Source organism: Marmota flaviventris, chromosome 16, assembly GCF_047511675.1.
Source record: "Marmota flaviventris isolate mMarFla1 chromosome 16, mMarFla1.hap1, whole genome shotgun sequence".
NCBI lineage: Eukaryota > Metazoa > Chordata > Mammalia > Rodentia > Sciuridae > Marmota > Marmota flaviventris.
This window is the reverse complement of record NC_092513.1, coordinates 52855045-52870156: the sequence shown is the minus strand read 5'-3', so window position 1 is coordinate 52870156 and position 15112 is coordinate 52855045. Positions and strand designations below refer to the sequence as shown.

At 37.1% G+C, this 15112-nt stretch overlaps 1 protein-coding gene across 2 annotated transcripts in view; it reads left to right on the top strand.

The window, feature by feature from the left end:
- Myom1 (myomesin 1) overlaps positions 1-15112 on the top strand; it is a 135250-nt gene that overhangs the window by 78050 nt on the left and 42088 nt on the right. Inside the window, exons 15-20 of one of the 2 annotated variants that reach the window (XM_027942915.3) lie at positions 1856-2039; positions 2697-2871; positions 4521-4642; positions 6158-6448; positions 8344-8540; positions 12698-12824. In XM_027942915.3, the coding sequence (XP_027798716.2) occupies positions 1856-2039; positions 2697-2871; positions 4521-4642; positions 6158-6448; positions 8344-8540; positions 12698-12824 (1096 nt within the window). The remainder of the gene's footprint in view (positions 1-1855; positions 2040-2696; positions 2872-4520; positions 4643-6157; positions 6449-8343; positions 8541-12697; positions 12825-15112) is intronic. The other variant, XM_027942916.3, reaches the window with a different exon arrangement.

Genomic DNA, 15112 nt, shown 5'->3' with positions numbered 1-15112 from the left:
GTAGATGAGAGAATTGAGATATTGATGGGATATATCATTTGTCCAAAGTCACACAGCAAGCATAAGCCTGAGCTAGGATTTGAACCTGGGCAGTCTGGCTCAGATCCACAAATCCAACCACAGGTTGAACATTCATAATCTGAAAATCCAAAATCATGAGCCAACATGATGCTCAAAATGTTTTGGATTTTAGGTTTTCAGATAGAGGATTCTTAACCAATAAAGTCTATGCAAGTTTTCCAAAAATCAAAAAAATTCCAACATCTGAGGCACTTCTGGTTCCAAGCATTTCAAATAAGGAATACTGAACCTGTATTTCACAAGCTGCCTTTCAATCTTCCTAAATTCAATCTCTTGATAACTTCAAAAGCATCATTGAGAGGGGCAAAGTTATAACAATATAAAGTTCTTAACCTAACAAAAGACAGCTATTATTTTTTATTATGAAAGTATAAACGACCAATAATTGTTTAAGGAAATATCCCCCTGGGGGGGGATATGTCAAAACACAACTATAAACTAAAAAATTAAATGTCTGAGACAAAGTTACGCTTCAGTAGGCAGTAGATCACAAAGACAAATGACACATTATCCTAAAAGACAATGCAAGGGACTTTAGAGGTTGCCTTACTAAATCTGCCTATTTTACAGATGATGAAACCCAGACCAAAAGCAGTCATGAGATTTTCCAAGGTCATGTAGCTCATTATTAACACAACTAGGATCAGACCCATGTCTTTGGGTCCCTTCTATCATTCCACGCCTCCAGTCAAGACAGTGAAGATTATGCTGAATAATGTTCTAGTAAACTTATATGCCCCAAATATGTCACCTTTGACAGCTGGTTAATCTGTCACAAAATCTGGATTTCTGGAAAAATCTTTTGAAACCCTTAAAAATATCTGTAGCAAAATCAGGCAAGATTTTAGAAATCTCTGCTTCTGCTGACCTTGGATGCATTTGGAAGTAGACTAGGAGAAAGAAAGGCTCACTGAAGAATTCTGACAGTTTTCTTACTATATTCTCTACCAAATCTCACCACATTCTCCATTTAAGGATTTCTATGTCACTCTGCATCATTTTAATTTTAAGAGTAAATCTCTTTAAATTAGTTTTCCCATGACTTACCCTAAAATTTGTGCAAGAATAAAAAGCGCACATTCTTTGAATTTCACTCATTCATTCAGACTAAAAAAGTTGATTACTATGTGCCAGAAACAGTTCTAGGCTCTGGATTAGAGTAGTGAATTCAACAGCTCTCTAAATTCATGGAATATACTTTCCAGTGGAGGAGACAACAAATAAGTTATTTAATTTCAAATAGGAATACATGTTTTGGAGAGAAATAAAGTAGGGCAAGGGATAGAGTGATGTTAAAAAAAACAAGAATTCTTTTTAAATTGGCGATGGGATCTGGTGATTGAAGCAGCCTCTCTGAAGACACGTGGTTATTTGAGCACAGGACCTGAATGATGTTATGAGTCACTAAATAACGCTCAATTAAAATAATACAGCTTACAACAATGTCATGAAAATTTATATGATACAGCATATTACATTCAATTATCTGCCCTATGTATTATAAAAATACCTGACTCCAAACTATCCTTGAAATAAAAACTTCTTTAAGTAGATCGATTTGCTTAATAAAGGAAGTGAAGTCTTAAAAGTCCCAAGCTTGTCAAAGCCCCTTTGGTATAGAGAATCCTGGGCCCACTTTCTTCTTTCCTCCAGTCTAACTTAGGAGCAGGTGGCAGTGTGTTGGCAGGTAAATAAAACTTGGAGATGCCTGTCCTCAATGGAGCCCCCTTTGTACTTGGTGGGCTTTCAATGGGGGTCCCTGTTCTTGCTGCAGTGTGACGCGGGAACAGAAAACTGGCAGCGGGTGAACACAGAACTCCCAGTGAAGTCTCCACGCTTTGCCCTCTTCGACTTGGCCGAGGGGAAATCCTACCGCTTCAGAGTGCGCTGCTCCAACTCTGCAGGAGTTGGGGAACCCTCAGAGGCGACGGAAGTGACTGTGGTAGGGGACAAACTTGGTAAGTGTAGCCTCAGATGGAGCAACTGTGAACTTATTTACTCCAAGAGAACATTCCAAAGCATGAATGGAGTTAGTATGCATACGTGCATATACCCACAGTGTCTGTGTGTATATAAATACATAACTGAGTATTTATTTTAAATATCTAAACGAATTTAAAACTGAATACATCTAGTGCAGTACATTTGGGGAAAGAGATCTACTTGCAATGTTAAACACTTGGAAACACACATAATGTCATCTATTCAGAGTTCATTTTATAGCTATTTTCTGATTCTTTTTTGTTATTTCTTCCTTTCTAACCCTTCCATTTGGGTCTTATAACACACACACACACACAGATAAAAATGGTGACATCCTTCTCTCATATATTTAATTGATGGTTGTACTTGGCCTATCTATTGAATAAAAATTCATTATTTTTGTTTATAAAAAGTAAACTTCCCCAGTTTTTCTAAAGTGCATGTAAATTTAGTTGATGCTCCCAAATTAGCACTTAAAATTTTTCTGCCTTAACAAATATATTATGAAATAAAGCAGATTATTGACATAATTATTTATTTACAATTTCCATATGTGTGTGTTTATGCAGATGTGATGAGGTTAATTTTTCCAAACCATCCTGGGTTTTATTACCATTTTTCTCCTTACTCAGATATCCCCAAGCCCCCTGGCAAAATCATCCCAAGCAGAAACACAGACACCTCAGTGGTGGTTTCCTGGGAGGAGTCCAAAGATGCCCAAGAGCTGGTCGGATACTACATCGAGTCAAGCATCGTTGGCTCTGGCAAGTGGGAGCCCTGCAACAACAACCCTGTAAAGGGCTCACGGTAATTAAATGGGGTGTTTTAGAGCCACTGGGGGCCCAAACTGCAGCACAAACATCTAATGAAGGGAGATTAAGAAAGAGAAAAATACCACACATCTCCTTTAAATATCCAAATCCATTTAAAATGGAGCATGTCGAATGGAGTACATTTGGGACGAAAAGTTTGGCTTGTAATGTTGAACACTTAGAAACCATGGCAGCTCTTCTGAGAGTTCGTTTTATACCTCTTTTCTGATTCTATTTCTTTTTATTATTTCTTTCTTTCTTCCCCCTCTGTTCAGGGCTTCAATAGGGAATGAGATACCAGATTCCAAGGACCTAATAGGCTTTACCAAACATACGTGAACAGAAAACTATCACCATTTTACTAATTCTAAGCATCACCATGATTAAATCCTATGCTAAGCTGACATAAGAAACAGCAACACAGGGACATTCTGGATGCTTTGCCACCTCATTGTCTCTGTTTTTAACGTGGGGAGGGTCATTTTTTGGTGTTGTTGTCAACTGTATTCTCAACCAGCTTTTAAACTGGTGGTGAATTCTGCACCCACACTCTGAGCTTCCTTTGATTTAGAACCAGTCTGAGAGGGGGATCAGATGGGCTTGGGGGGCAATTTCTGGCGTGGGCCTCTTCTAAGGTCAACAACCTCATAGGATGAATTGGTTCTTTTGTAGAAAATGAGAGAATGGGAGAAGGAAATATATTTTGTAAAATATTCATTTCTTACAACACAATGTCTATGCTCTCCAGCATTTTCCTGGGGCTTTTCAGGAGCGTTCATGAGGGTAGCAGAGTCTGCCCTTCTACAAACAGACCGGAGCTGCTTAAAGGTCATATCCACAATATCTCAGCGCCCCTAACACTCGAGGGCTCAATAAATATTGGCAGAACCAAGCTGACCCTAAGCACTGAAAGACTGGCTGCCTTTATAAATATTTGAACAAGCTAAAAGTAATACAGTCATTAGCAGACCTGTTATTTCCTCAAGCTACAGTTCTTAGATGGATTTAAATATTACAGTGATTCATGAAACAGCTATTTATAGCCATGAGAGCAATTGGAGAGTAAGGTTGTTGTATGTGTGAAACTGCCTGTGGATTCCCATCTCATTATTGCATACTTACATCTAAATAGTAATTCTGGAAATCATTTTTCATCTTATTATCAGATTCCAGGGTAATTCTCAAGTAATTGTACCTTCTTTGGCATGTAGGGAGACAGTCTCTGTGACGAAGAGCAGTCAATGCCTTATAGTCATAAGCATATGCCTGAAATAGCCATTAATAATAACATTAATGCCACCTATTATTTATTAAATACCTCACGTATGCTAGACCCTGTAATGATATTTTTTCTACTTTATAGCTAATCTTTACATGAAATTTTTATGTAGGTGTTATTATCCCCATTATACTGGTGAATATTAAGGGAAAAACCAGGAGTCCTCATTTTTTGACAGTTTTAAAAATTGATTTAATTGCCTTCTTGTCTAAAGTACATGTGTTACCTGAATCTCTCTACAGATCTTTTCTTCCTTTTGAAAAATGGATCATTTTCATAAATTCAGACCATTCAACTAAACTAGTAATCATCTTCCCTAATTTTCTTCCTAGGAAAGTCTTTTTGAAACTTTCTTTCCCTTTTAGATTTACCTGTCATGGATTGGTGACTGGTCAGAGTTATATTTTCCGGGTCAGAGCAGTTAATGCAGCTGGACTTAGTGAATATTCCCAGGATTCAGAAGCTATTGAAGTCAAAGCTGCTATTGGTAAGTTTCTTATGCATAACTTGGTAGGGAAAAAAAAGTGAATTTCTCTAAATTATAAAAGAAGATACCGTAGCCTCCAGAAATCGTCTAAAGCTTCTCATACTGCTCCATCTTCCATCTTTAGATGATCATTTTCTTTGGCTTTAGGTGACATCTAACCTTCCATAGCTGTCATTGACAGATCTTCATCACTTACCCAGATTCTGCACATCTATAACCTTTTCATCTTCACAATTCCACATTTCCTTAGATATTTTCCATTGTGTGAAACTCCATTCTAACTTCATGCTCATCCTGGGACTGTGGAGGGCCATCCTGATTCCATGAAGTGGTATATCACCCATAACCCAGATCATCTTGTACCCAAAAGCTATTTCATCTACAACAGAGCTTGGCTTGTTTTCACTAACAGTACACTAACATGCTTCTTACAAACCCTTCTAGAATCCATGTAAGGTGGTTGCTTAATCATATGTTTCATCTCTGCTTGCAAAATAACCAACAGAATAAAACCAGTAATAAAATAATTCTATGTATGTGTGTGATGTACCTCCCAATTTTGGATAGAGTAGGAAGGGACCCGGGTAATCCAGACCAACAAAAATAAAATCTGTGATATGCTAACATATTAAAAAGAGATTGAGCTGATGGTGTAGCTCAGTGGTAGAGCACATGCTTAGCATACTCAAGGCCCTGAATTGAATCCCCAGCACTATATATATATATATGTGTGTGTGTGTGTATGTATATATATATATACACACACACACACATATATATATATAAAAGATCATTTAATGTCTGTTGTCTTCTATTATATCAAATGTTACTTTCTAGTATTTCCTTTTTGTTAAATTTTTTTAGTTATAAATGGACACAATACTTTTTATTTTATTTATTTATTTTTATGTGGTTCTGAGGATCAAACCCAGTGCCTCACACATGCTAAGCAAGCATTCCACCACTGAGCCATAAGCCCTGACCCTCTAGTATTTTTTATAATAATATGGACAATAGCAGACATGTTTCTTGAAGTTGGAAGGTACAGGTCATTCCTGTTGTAGTAATGAATATAATTCTGTTATGAAATCAGGATCTTTCATATGATGTCTCTTGTACACTTTTTTAATATTATGTCTCTTGCCTTTTTTTCCTGTTCTGTTGAATAAGAGAGCTTATCTATCTCAAGAAATGTCTAAGACTTGTTTTTCTGTATAAACTAAAAACCCTCTGGGTTCTGCAAATAGAACTGGTTTCTGTTCTATGTCTGTGGGTTTTTTTTTGTTCTCATTTCTTCTTTTTTCCAGAATATGGAGAAGTTGAAATGTTTCCTGGTGTACATTATGGGAAATGTGTGCTCTCCCTATTTCTTGTAAATCCAAGTGATTTCTGTCAGACCAAGATGGTTTTTGCTCTGCTTGCAGTCCTGATGTTATTTCTGTTTGTTCTGTTACCTAAGAGTAACGTACACGTCTCCAGGCTCACAGCGTTTCTGTTGTTATCTGGCGATTGTAGGGGGAGGAGTGTCTCCAGAGGTGTGGCCTGAACTGAGTGATGCACCTGATGGACTAACAGACTCCAGGGGGGGCGTGCATGGAGCCTCCCCACCAACCTTGCAGAAAGCTGCTTTGCCCAGTAGCAAACCTAACAAACCTTCACCACCCAGTAGCCCTTCCAGCCTGGGCCAAACAGAAGTGAGTAAAGTAAGTGAAACAGTTCAGGAAGAGCTGTCCCCACCACCACAGAAGGCAGCTCCCAAGGGGCAAAGTCAGTCTGACCCCCAGAAAAGGAAGAAGGACCTCGTAGGTGAGAATTGAAAAGTCAAGCCGTTCCATCTGTCTCCATCAGTGTCCTCACCTCTCATTGTCCGGGTCACATTCTTCATCATCTGTGTTCACTTCCATCAGTGTGGATTCTGAATGTTATGTTTTCAGCTAACCATTCAAAATACTGTTGACTAATGAATTATAAAAGTAATCAGAGATGGGTTAGACATTTATGCATTATTCCTTGAGCTGAATAATGATAAAATGTTTAGAGGAATTTGGTTCCAGAGCTTTGTTTTTTGGTTTGTCAGGCAGACATACCTGTGGCCTCATTTTGCTAAGAGACGTAGAAGGTCAGGAAGGACTTATATTAGAGCCCATGTGAGGTTCTTTGGAGTCCGCATGTTCAGTACATGTACAGGAAAATTATTTCATCAAGAAGTGACCGGGATCATAGTTATTAACTTCTATTGCTCATTCTTAGGTTTACAAGTGACTATTCACATTTAATTCAAATCATTATCTCTTTGAGTTGTCATGAAAAGCTTAACAGGATATTATAATCACATAGCGCCATAGTCTATGATACACAGTCCACACTCCCGGATGTCAGTAAGGTGACAATGACCTGATTAGGATATCTGATACCTGTGCCTTATATTTTCTAAGAGACCATGTTTTTCTTAATCCAAGTGAAATGCTGAGCATATGCTGATAAATTTTTAAATGCTTCTGTCTGTCTCCTCTCTCTGCCCCCACTCACACTTATATAACTTCCTCTATTTTTTAACATTTATTTGTCCTTTTAACTCAAGAAAACGAATGGGATTTTCAGTTGAGAGTCCATATGCACAAGGGCTCTGAAATAGAAAGGGAAAGAAAGCTGTTTATGAAGGCAGTTGGTGAGTGTAGGGGGGAGAAACAAATGTATTTCATTTTAAAAATCTTCACTTTTCTGAGGATCTTTTTGAATAAGAATGAGATTGTTTCTTCATCTCCTATAATCCAAATAAATATTCATGGAATTATTTTTGATGCTATTGCATAGCTGGGTGGATTTCTATCACCTTACCCTCTCTTTCTTCATTGAAAACTAATAAGCTCAGAAGTGAAGTGAAAAGTTGATTAGCATAGCCATATAAATGTAGAAGGACTTTTGAAATATCCTCCCAATATTTTTCTAGCTAGGCACTAATAAACACAGTGACAGCCGTATGGTATTTTGTGCTACATGAATGACGTTCCAACATCAAGTTTAAGATGATGTGACAAGAGCTAGGGGTGTAGCTCAGTGGCAGAGCACTCACTCACCTAGCATGTGTGTGGCCCTGGGTTGCCTCCCCAGCATAAGAAAAAATTTAAAAATAATAATGTGGCAAAAAAGTATTATCTGCTAAGAGAAAGTCACATGGCAAATAGTGCCTTCTTTTTAAAAAATAGTTTTTAAAGGTGGCATCCATTTGAGCTCCAAAATAAGATTTTTTTTCCTGAGTGCAGACAGAACCTACATAATTATGAGATCTCACCAGGGTAAGTGTTCCTGAATGATGAAGTGCTAGACATTTGGAAATATGTGGAAATTCTAAATACGCAATTTGCGACAGGAAATGGTGTACACATTCCATTTTCCTCAGAGAGCAAATAAAAACAAACCACATAAAGAAGTAACAATGTATACCTTGGGAAATTTTTCTTCTTATGGGAAAAATCATTTTTCAGGATATTGTACTATTTTTAAATATTTGAAATAACAATTGCAATGAGATTATTACTTTGTGTCCATTTTCTTCTCATGCTAATACCAAGTTACTGATCAGTCAGTCTCACATTTTCATTTTATACTGCAAGACCTTCATTCAGGGCACCAAACAAGTTTCATATGTACAGCGTCATGCGTGCATTTCTCTTACTCATGAGCTATTCATATTGCAACAGCGGCACCATCTCCACCTTATGACATCACCTGTCTTGAAAGTTTTCGTGACTCGATGGTTCTTGGATGGAAGCAACCAGATAAGACTGGAGGGGCAGAAATTACTGGATATTACGTGAACTATCGTGAGGTAATTGGTGGGGTACCAGGAAAATGGAGAGAAGCCAACATCAAGGCTGTCAGTGACGAGGCATACAAGGTAAGCATGTGACCATCCTAGGGTGACAGGCCCTATGAATGAGGATGTGTTTGCATGCACCCACTCCTTATAAAGGACTTGTGTCCATTCTTCAGTGTCCATCCTCTGCATGGGCATGACTTTTATGAAAAATATTCCTCAGTCCATACAAGTAGTTTGGCTAACCAGGCAGAATTTGTATTTTCTTTTCTTTTTTTTTTTTTTTAATATCTTTATTTTATCTTTATATGGTGCTGAGGATCGAACCCAGTGCCTCAATCATGCCAGGCAAGCGCGCTACCACTTGAGCCACATCCCCAGCCCCAGGATTTATATTTTCTGGTTCTTACACATAAGCATAATTTCTCAGAATATTTACTATTAAATGCATACTTATTGCAAAAACTGAAATTTCTTTCAAAACTTACAAAATATGTAAGCAGTATGTCACTAGATATAATTTTAATACATCACCTGTACATTTTTTGGATTCTCTATAGACATAGTCATATTATCTGCAAATAATGATTTACTTCATTCCCAATTTTTATTTCTTTTACTTCATTTTCTTACCTTACTTTATGCCTAAAGCCTCTAGCTCCATGTTGAATAGAAATGTAGAAGTGGTGATGCTGGCCATTCTAGACGCGATCTTTATTTTGATCCTTATTTTAAAAGAAAAGTTTTCAAGCATTTCACCATTACTTACTCTGTTTGCTAAAGGTGTTTTGCAGACGATATTGCCCATTAAAGGAAGTTTTCTTCTGTTCCCAATTTGTCAAGAATGAATTTAAACTATTTTTCAAAAATGCTTTTCTGAGTCTGTTAAGTGGTCATAGTTTTCCCTTTAATTTTAATGTGGTAAATTCTCGTAATTATCTAATCTCAGCTACTCCAGAAACTGAGACAGGAGGATCACCAGTTTGAGGCCAGCTCAGGCAAGTTAACAAGACCCTTTCTCAAAAAAAAAAAAAAAAATTAAAAGGGTTAGGAATGTAACTCACTGGTAAAGTGCCTCTGGGTTCAATCCTCAGTATTGGGAACAAAACAAAACAATCTTGCATTTCTGGTATATATTGTATTTGGACATTATGCAGTCTATATTATATACTCTTCTTATATATACCAAAATTTTATTGTCAATATTATTTAGGTTTTGCTTCTGTGTTGTGATTGAGATTATCCTGAGACTAGAATTAATTTGATACTGATATCTGACAAAGACAGTACAGGCAGGGAAAATCGCAGGATAATCTCACTTAGTTGAGCTGTAACTTCACTCATTTTAAATGTCATTTTACATATTTTGAAATGACTTTATTAGATGCATACAAAGTGACTTTATTATTAAGAATACATTTTGTCTTGAAGTCTATATTTTCTGTTATTATTATAAGTACACTGGTACACTGGTTTTCTTTTGGTTGGAATTTGCATGGTATGTAACTTTTCATTTCCTTTTTTTAATTGATTTTATTATTTTCAATATTTCTGTAACTTTATGTTTTTTATGTGTCTCTTATAAATAGCATACAGTTAGATTTTTTTCCCTGTATGACAGTCTTTGTCATTTAGAAATATTTAAAGTTACTACAGATTTTCTTTAAATTCTGGGCCTGGGGATGTAGTATGGTGTAGAACACATGCCTCAGGGTCCTGAGTTTGATTCTCAGCTCTGCAAAAAGCAAAACGTGAACTTTTATTTTATACTTTCTATTTATTATTCCTGTTATATGAATTTTTTTGTTCTTTCTTGATTACTTTTAAATATTTTTAAAAGCCATTTCATTTTCCCTCTACACTACCTTAAAAGATAGAGATTTGGAGATTTTGGCTTGTTTTTGGTGACTGAGCAAACTTAGAATCTTTGTTACTCCATGTGTTTCACTCTTGTCTCAGAAGCATTAAGACCTTATAATACTTTAACCCATTTACCGTCTTCCCAAGGTGTATACTATTGCATGGTGTGTCTTGTGTTCTTTTTAAAATCTAAATAGTATTGTGATCATTGTTTTAGAGATACAATATTTGTTTAGATTTACCTCCACTTATACCATCTTATGAGCTGTTAATCCTTAATCTTTGACATTCCATTGAGATTATTTCCTTTTTTAAAAAATATTTATTTTTTTAGTTTTAGGTGGACACAATATATTTATTTTACAATTAGGTGGTGCTGGGGATCGAACCCAGTGTCCCTGCATGCTAGGTGAGCACTCTACCACTGAGCCACAATCCCAGCCTGAGATTATTTCCTTTTGCCTTGAATAAATATTTTAGTATTTCCTTTAGTGAGATTATTCTGAAATCAAATTCTTTATTTCTTTAGCTGTTAAAACTATTTTTATCTGTTCTTTTTAGTTATACATGATAGTAGAGTCAATTTTGACATATTTATACAAACATGTAAGCTCTTTATTTCTGTTTGTTTGAAATTATCTTTTCTCATTCTCCAAAATTATTTCTTAGAGGTAAAAATTCCATAATGGTAGTTTTTGTTTGTTTGTTTGTTTGTTTGGTGCTTATAAAGATAATTCCACTGTCTCCTGGCTTATTGTTGCCTCTGACATGGCATTTGAGGATAATTTGTATTTTTTAGGCAGCTTTAATATTTCACTTCATTTTTTGTGTACTACATTTGAAATAGTATCTGTCTTTTAAAATGTGTCTTCAGGGCTGGGGATGTGGCTCAAGCGGTAGTGCACTCGCCTGGCATGTGCAGGGTGCTGGGTTCGATTCTCAACACCACATAAAAATAAAATAAAGATATTGTGTCCACCTAAAACTAAAAAGTAAATATTTTTTAAAAATGTATCTTCCTAGAAATTTGGGGGAAGGATTCTTCAATCTGTGAGTTGAATTTTTCAGAAAGACCTCTTTAGAAAATTCTTTATCTCCTGAATATTGTTGCTACCCCATCTTCCTCTCTTCTCCCAGAATTTTAGTTAAACATATGTCTGATATTCTAGCTCTCTCTTCCATGTCTATTAATCACTCTTCTCTCTTTCCCATCCTCATGTCTTTCTGTGGTGTCTTTATAATTTCTTCTGATTTTCTTTCAGTTTACAAATTATCTTCCTTTGCATCTGATTTTTCAATTAAACACATTCATTATTTTTTTTTCTTGCTGAATTTTCCCTTTTTTCCAGGTCACATTTTACATGTTCTGTGATGTACTTCTCCTACAAACCTTTTTCACACCAACATATTCCATCATTTCTATTCTGCAAATGCTTTCACATCTGCTACTTTGTCATCTACATTTACCCTTGCAGGAACCCCATTCCATCCAATGGATATAGAAAATATTAGGTCACACAGTAAACAGCAGAAGTGTAATAAGAACTTTAGTATTGTAATTCCTGACTTAGAACTAATTTTTCATTTATACATGCCCTAGTTTTCCATTGACACATAACAAATAACCACAAATGTTGTGGCTTAGAACAACCTTTTTTTTTTTTTTTTTTCTAATGTCATAGTGTTCATGAGTCAGGGGTCTGGGAAAGGCCTAGCTGGGTCTTCTGACAAGGTTCTCACAAGGCTGCAATTTGGGTGCCTGTTGGCCTTCAGTCCTCTTCCAAGTTTCTTCAGACTGTTGGCAGAATTCACTTCCTTGAAACTATAGAGCTAAAAGGCTTGGACTCCACCATGCTTCCCTACTCCAAATGCTAGTCACTTACTTGTTTCTTCTTAAAGAAAAAGGACAAATTTTGCTTCAGGAAGGGCTCAAGCCCCATTTTTAAAGTTCTTGACTGATTACATCAGGTTCACCTAGGATCATTTCTCTTTTGATTAACACAAAATCAGCTGATTAAGGACCTCAATTCTTTCTGTTAACATCCCTTCTCCTTTGTAATATGACAATGGAGAAGGACTCAATGACTCAATCACAAGGATTGAAACTCTAATACGTTATAGCATATTCTATAGGCTATAAGCAGGTCATGGGTTCATCTACACCCCAGGGAGGCGATTACAAAATGTTGTGACTCACGAAGGGCCGCCCTTGGGTGTATCCAACCCAAGGAGATAAATAAATAAAACATTGAACAACTAGAATAAAACAAGGTCATCATAGGATATTCCTGAGACAGGAGGTAAATAAATAAAATGTTAAACATCAAGAAAACACAATCCTGATACATTCCCTCACTGTGATGTTGTTGATGTTGCAGATTAGCAACTTGAAGGAAAACATGGTATATCAGTTCCAAGTGGCCGCAATGAATATCGCTGGACTGGGAGCACCCTCAGCAGTTAGCGAAAGTTTCAAGTGTGAAGAGTGGACCATTGCCGTTCCAGGTAAACTGAGGACACCCTGCCTCGGTACTGAGGCTTGGAGTTTCTTGTAACAGAACCTACAACATGAGACTCAATTGAAGTACTACATTTAAGAGAAAATAATTCTCTTGAGTCCCTCATGCTAACCTAAAGTTTTTATAACAATATCAAAAAAATGGATAGCAATATAAAATTGAGAATCAATTCCTAAGATTGTGTTCCAAATAAATCCCAGAGCCCCTATATCTCAAACTATGCTTGGAGTAGGATTGACAGAAGTACACAATTGGAGTGCTAAGTAAGCATTTAAAAGAAATCACAATCTTTGCTTTTGCTTCTTAAAGGCCATTAAAGGACATCCAATTCAAATTCCCACAACAAAATTTCTGAAAAGCTTCTTGCATCCCTCATTATGCAGTTTCCCAGTGCTCTGAAGCCTCTCATTTATCAACTCCCCAAATCTCTCTCTCTAGACCCAGTCTATGTGGCTGCTCCTCCTCATTTTCTGTCCTCCTCCCTCTTCCCAGCTGTTTATTGTGTTATGTAGATGGATATATTGTGCCTGCCTGGGACTTAAGTCTTGCTTCTTCTCTCCATTTGACCCTCTGCGGTGACTTCTCAAGTTTCCTCCCTCCCTTTCTTCCCCACCCCCCTCAAATTTGACTGGAAAATAATCTCCTTTGCAGGTGGTCACAGGGAGGTGGCTGAAGGTGGGAGGAAAGAAAACAGGAAGTAGGCAGAACGACTCACCTAGGTTGACACCTCTTATAGAGCTGTAAGACTGAATAAGTTTAATCACTGAATACAAACAAATTTGCTAAGCCATTAAGATTCCAACTAGCAATGCTGATGTGTTTGATGCGTGATTTCATTTTGTTTCCAATGGTACTGACTTCAGATGTGTCCCAGGATGATTAAAATCTTCCCATGGGGTTTGATATGCAGCACATTTAACCACTGGCATAGCATCAAAATAGACCACATTAGTGCCCCAGGCCATGTGAGGGCATCCAGGGTAGATGGCAGCCCTATCCCTGGCCTTCCCTTCTTTCCTCTACTTGAACCCCTGTGTCCTGGAAGAACCATCGTGTTACCTTCACCCAGTGAGCCCCCAGCTGCATCACTTCTCTGCCAAGTGTGAATGGAAAGTTTATAAGAGACACTCAAGAGAGGTTTAAGGCCTCACTCAACTTCAGCAAATACTATAAGGCATATAAACTGCCTTTTCTTACATCCCCTCGATGCCTGCAGATATTTCTTAAGTTCTTTCTGCCACCTACACAAAAGTGGATCTATTTTCAAAGTCTTGCAATTCCTGAATAAAGGTAAAAATGCAAATGACCAGAGTCTTAGAAATTCTAAGCATGCCTGTGGAAAATGTTTTGATAGAAAATGGTGTAGCTGATTTTAAAAAAAAGTTGTAGGGTGAGCACTCTGAACAAGAAACAAATGAGGCAGTCCTCCACTCTCCTGACAACCAGACTTGGTGTTGGATAAGCTATGCATCCAGAGTTTTTATAGAAGATAGCAAAAAGAATGTTGTATCTTCTTTCCATTGTGCACATGAAGAAACTGAGATTCAAGTTAAATGATGCACGGAAGGTCACACAGGTGGTAAATGACAGAATCAGGACTGCAAAATAGGTCTTCCTTTTGCTAGACAAGAGATGTTAGGAAGCAGCAGAACCTAGTTTCTCTTCCCTCAAGTAGGATAGTGCTGCATACTTGGATGCCTCACCGAGCTCTAAGGGTAACACAAGATCATGATCATTAAAACCCTTTGCCAGATAGAATACGCCATGCTAGTGTAAGGTATATGGTGGAATATTTAAATATATTTCCATACAAGATATCGGAAGACAAGGATGATGTGTATTTGAAACTGTTGAGTCGAGGTAAATGGTCAAACAAATATTGACCATTTAGTTGCAAAATGCCAAAGCATAAACACAATCTTGTGTTTATAGCTGCTTTCAGGTCACTGTGAGTCACTTCAGGTGATTTTGATTGGATGATGAGACATCAGTTGCTAGTTTTAAAAAAGAAAAGAAATAAGTATACCACCTAAGTAGCAGCTGGTGGTCACACAAAGGTATGGGCGATCACATAGTAGTTTGGACTCCCCCTAAGAATGCAAAGAGCATGCCCAAGGGACATATCTTGGCTTTCTCCCTTCAGAGAGTATTAAGTTACTAGGCTTCTGAGCTTTCTCTTACTTGGGTAAATGGGATGAATGAAACAATATTTCACACAGATTCAGGGACCATGGGATTGATTCTATTTTATGTTGGTGCAAGTTATTTTTATAA